At 34.2% G+C, this 5,146-nt stretch overlaps 1 protein-coding gene across 1 annotated transcript in view; it reads right to left on the bottom strand.

Moving 5' to 3' along the window:
- The window catches only part of RNF17 (ring finger protein 17), a 164,553-nt gene that overhangs the window by 125,405 nt on the left and 34,002 nt on the right, over positions 1 to 5,146 (bottom strand). The window contains exon 7 of the mRNA XM_014528174.1: positions 973 to 1,144. Within this exon, the coding sequence (XP_014383660.1) occupies positions 973 to 1,144 (172 nt within the window). The remainder of the gene's footprint in view (positions 1 to 972; positions 1,145 to 5,146) is intronic.

Raw genomic sequence — 5,146 nt, 5'->3', positions numbered from 1 at the left:
AGCAGCGGCAGGTGGGGAACGTTGGCTTCCTCCGTCACTGAAGTAAGCAAGCCTCCTGTTCGCTTCAAGCTGCCTGGCTGCCGGCCGCCATCTTGGCTGGCAGTTAATTTGCATATCGCCCTGATTAGCCAATGGGAAGGGTAGCGGTGTGACACCAATTTGCATGTTTCTCTTTTATTAGTGTAGATAGCTAAAATATGGAAGCAACCTAAGTGCCCATCAATAGATGAGTACATAAAAAAGCTGCCATACACATATACAATAGAATATTACTCAGCCGTAAGAAAGAATAAAATCTTATGATTTGTGACAGTCTAGATGGATCTAGAGGGTATTATGTTAAGTGAAGTATAAAAAGCTATGGAATATTCGATAGAGGATGATTACCAGAGGCCTATGGCGGAACTACCTTATTATGGCAATTAAAATTTTTGTACCAAAAATTGTAGTGTGTTTAACTTAATTTATTCATCAATCGAATATTACTCAGCCAAAAAAAAGAATGAGATCTTACCATCTGTGATAGCGTGGATGAACCTAGAGGGTATAATACTAAGTGAAGTCAGTCAATCAGAGAAATATAAGTACCACATGATGTCACTTATATATGAAATCAAAAGAAAAAAATAAAATATAGAGACTCAAAGATACAGAGAATAGACTGATGATTGCCAGAGGAGATGGGAGTTGGGGTACTGGGTGAAAATGGTGAAGGATTTAAGAAGTGCAAATTGGTAGTTACAAAATAGTCATGGTGATGTAAAGTACAGCATAGGGAATATAGTTAATAATATTGTAATAACTATTAACAGTGCCAGATGAGTACTTGAAATATCAGGGGACCACTTTGTAAAATATATGATCATCTAAACACTATGCTGTGCATGTAAAGCTAATACAAAATAATACTGAATATAAACTGTAATTGAAGAATAAAATAATAAAATTCATATCATGAACTATTAAAATTACCTGATTCAGGTCACAATAAGTCCTTAGAGAAGGTGCTGACTTTAACTCTCTTGCTATCTTCATAGCTGCATTCAAATCATTTTTTCTCTCTTCAATGCAGTTTTTAGCCATTATTACGTTTGATAAATAAGCATCTGTTTTTCTTGCTACTTCTTCACACAAGTTCTTTTTCCTTCGTGTAAGATCCCAAAGTTACTTGCACAATTCACAAACATTTATATGAACGTGAGTTATAGTAACTAAATAGTATTAAAAGAGTAATTTTACTAATTTATGAACTTAACATGGTTAAATAAGGCATTAAATTGAACTGAAATGTATTACAGTTGAAAGCTATGTATGTATAACTAGAGAAAAAGTAAATTTTGTAGGTTATAGTTATATGGCAAATACAGCTGTCACAGAATTACAAGGTTAAGACAGACTCATGATTCCCCTTAAAATAGAAATCCTCGCTATCTTGTAGTCACTGGTGCCAGTGCAAAGACACATTTATATTCATTTCTCAGTAGGATCTACATGCACAATTTAAAATTTCCTTCAGTAGACACATAAAATATTTTAAAATAGGTTTCACCAAACCATAACTGAGGTATCAATTAACTATAATCTTCAAAGTAATCACTTAGTAAGGCTATATATTTATTATTTCGTTACTTATACCTCAGTCAAAATATTTTCTGGGCCTATGGTAGAACTACCTTATTATGGCAATTGAAATTTTTGTACCAAGAACTGTAGTGTTTAACTTACTCATTTTATTCATCAAACAAATGTCTTTTGATTATTTTCTCAAAACCAAATCTGGCCTCAGAAAAGGATAGTTTGCCACACTGAAGAGTAACAAGAATGTAATATAGATTCTGAAGGTAAAGAGGCATTACAAAAACCTTTAGTAATTTTATATATAGTATTTGAAATTGATGTCTTTAGGGGAAAAATTGTCATTTAACAAGTTTAGTATGGTTCCTAAAAATTCATGCCTATGTAGTGATGTCAGCAAAGTGGCAGATTAGGAAACTTTAAGCCCTCGTTCCCCAACAGAGATGTCAAAAAGCATGCAAAAATTAGTAAAATAAATTTACAGGAATTCTGGAAAACAAATAAAGGTACACAGCAACAAAGCAAATGCCCAATTAACAAAAAGTCACTCAAAACAGTAGGACATGTCATGGTGTTTTTACTTGTCCTTGTCTAGCCCCCTCTTCAGCTATGCTCTTGGTCTGAAGGCAGCAGTACAGTTCCCAATTCCTTCCCTCAAACCAGAGGGAGCAAAGCAGACTTTATTTGCAATTTTCTAATATGTCTGGGGACTACCAGAAGAACTAGTCTGTTTCACCTAACTTGGAGCTCACACAATGAGAAGCAGTGGGCACCCTGCAGGAGGACTATAGCTGTAGATGCCTGGGCAAGAGATTACAGGAAAAGAGATACAATAGACTATCTGAGGTTCAGAGAAGTTGACTCTTTGGGAAATTTAGACATTTAAAAGCAACCATGTGGGGGGAAAAGCGGGACAATATGCAATACTTTCAACAATAAAGATTTTTTTTTAAAGCAGCTATGTATGCAAAAGGATAATAAAAAGTCACACTCAGACCCAGGCAAGAATTCTCAGAAAATACCTGAGACTTTCATAAACCATCATCTCATGCTAATCCCAAGGGTACTCAATGAAGGGCAGGCCCAGCAAAGAGCCAGTTTGCAATAATTGGGAGAGGTGACTGTGCCAAATTTTCAAAAGAAAACCACAAGGCATGCAAAGGTAATCAGGAAAACAATGAAGGATCAAAATGTGAATATCAACAGAGATAGAAATTACAAAGAGGAACCAAACATAAAATCTGGCACTTAAAATTACAATAATTGAAATGAAAAATTGACAAGAGTTCAAGTGCAGATTTAACCAGGAATAAAAATCAGTAAATATGAAAATAAGGCAACTGAAATTATCAAGTTTGAGAAGCAGAAAGAAAAAAGAATGAAGAGAAGTAAACAGAGTCTAAGGGACCTTCAGGGACACCCTTCAAGATGACCAACATATACGTTATGGAAGTCCCAAAAGGAGAAAAGAGAAATGGGTACAGAGTGATTATTTAAAGAAATAATTGCTTAAAAGCTTCCAAAATTAGAGAAAATACATGAATTTAGAAATCCAAGAATTCAAAGAAATTTAAGCAGAATAAACCCAGAAGAGCCCACACTGAGACACAATGTAATTCAACTGCTATAAGACAAATAGAGAATCTTGACAGCAGCCATAGAAATGCAAATTGTCCTGTACAAAAGATCCTCACTAAGATCATCAGCTGATTTCTAAGCAGAAACCTTGGAAGTCAGAAGACAGTGGGATGCTGGAGACCAAGATCAACAGTAATTGATATAAATGTGAGGAGTCTGGCAGAAGGCTGACCAGGACTCCTTTTGATATTCACAGGGTGAATATCTACATTTTATTACCTGCTGCTGACTCAATGGCCTAAAGCAAACTCCCCCAAAACCTGACAATCTTACTGTTTACTAAACATTACCATTGATATGTCTGTTTGCATTCCTAAAGGTAATTGTGTATTCTAGCAAATAAAAGCAGCTGGGAACGGAGCAACAGGAGAGAACTTGACTGCTATAGTTGAGTTTTCCCCCGGTATTAAAAATAATATTTTGTCTTGTGTATCATTTGTGAGTCAGCTCTTCCTCCAAGCCTTTGAACCCACGAAAGCCATGCTGGCCGTGGACTCTTGCAGTGGGATGACATATTAAGAGTGTTGAAAGGAAAAAACTGCCAACTGAGAATTCTATAGCTGGCAAAGTTATACTTCAAAAATTTGAGGGAGTAATTAAAATATTCCCAGGTAAACAAAAACTAACAGCAGTCATTACCAATATACCTGTTTTATGAGAAATGTTAAAGAAAGCTTTCAGGTTAAAATTAAAGGAGGCTAAATAATAACTTGAAGCCATACAAAAAAGAAACATCTCAGGTAAAGGTAAATACATGGGCTATAATCAATGCTGGATTTACCCAACAGCTATGCTGAGAATATGCTTACAACACCAGCAGAGTGAATACACCAAAATCTTTTTTTAAAAGATGTGACATTTCAAATTTTGTTGAAACTTCACTGAAATAAACATCATTGAAAGATTTTTAAAAAAGACATACATAATTAAAAGTGAAAGGAAAAAAAAAAGATATTCCACAAATATAGCAAATAAAGGTAAGCTAGGGTGGCTATACTGATATCAGGCAAAGGAGACTGTAGGTAAAAAATTGTTACAAGAAACAAAGAAAATGTTTATTATACTGTCAAAAGAGTCAATTCACCAGGAAGATATAACAATTATAACACATGTATGCACCAAATATAAGAGCTCCAAACTATATGGGGAAAAAAAAGAGACAGAATTAAAGGAAGAAATAGAGAGCTCTACAATCATGGGTGAGACTTCAATATTCTACTTCCAATAATAGAAAGAAAAACCATACAGAATATCAATAAGGATATAAACTATTTAAACAACATTATAAACCAATTAGACCTAACAGATATATAGAGAACACTACCCAACAGAGAGTACAAAATGAGGTAAGTGAAAACAAAAAAAAAACCAAAATATAAAAATTTATGGGATGCACTAAAAGCAGAACTAAAGGGAAAATATATACTGTAAATATATTTAAAAAGAGATGGCAAACCAATAACCTAGCTTTACACCTTAGGAAACAGAAAAAGAACAAACAAATTCCAAAGCTAGCAAAAGGAAGGACTAATAAAGATTAGAGTAGAGATAAGGAAATTGAGGGGGGGGGGGGGGGGGGGGGAATCAATGAAACCAAAAGTTAAATTTTTTAAAAAAGATTGACAACTCTTTAGGTACACTAAAAAAAAAGAGAGAAGAGTCAAATTACTAAAATCAGAAAAAAATGTGCACACAATTACCAATTTTATAGAAATAAAGAGGATTAGAGAGAATATTATGAATAACTGTATAACAAAAAATTGGATAACCTAGATCAGTGGTCGGCAAACTCATTAGTCAACAGAGCCAAATATCAACAGTACAACGATTGAAATTTCTTTTGAGAGCCAAATGTTTTAAACTTAAACTATATAGGTAGGTACATTGTTATTAACTTAATTAGGGTACTCCTAAGCTGGCCTTTGCTAAAAAC

This window comes from Myotis brandtii, unplaced genomic scaffold (genome assembly GCF_000412655.1).
Source record: "Myotis brandtii unplaced genomic scaffold, ASM41265v1 scaffold62, whole genome shotgun sequence".
Classification (NCBI taxonomy): domain Eukaryota; kingdom Metazoa; phylum Chordata; class Mammalia; order Chiroptera; family Vespertilionidae; genus Myotis; species Myotis brandtii.
Note: the sequence above shows the minus strand (reverse complement) of the source record. Positions and strands in the feature narration are given on the sequence as shown.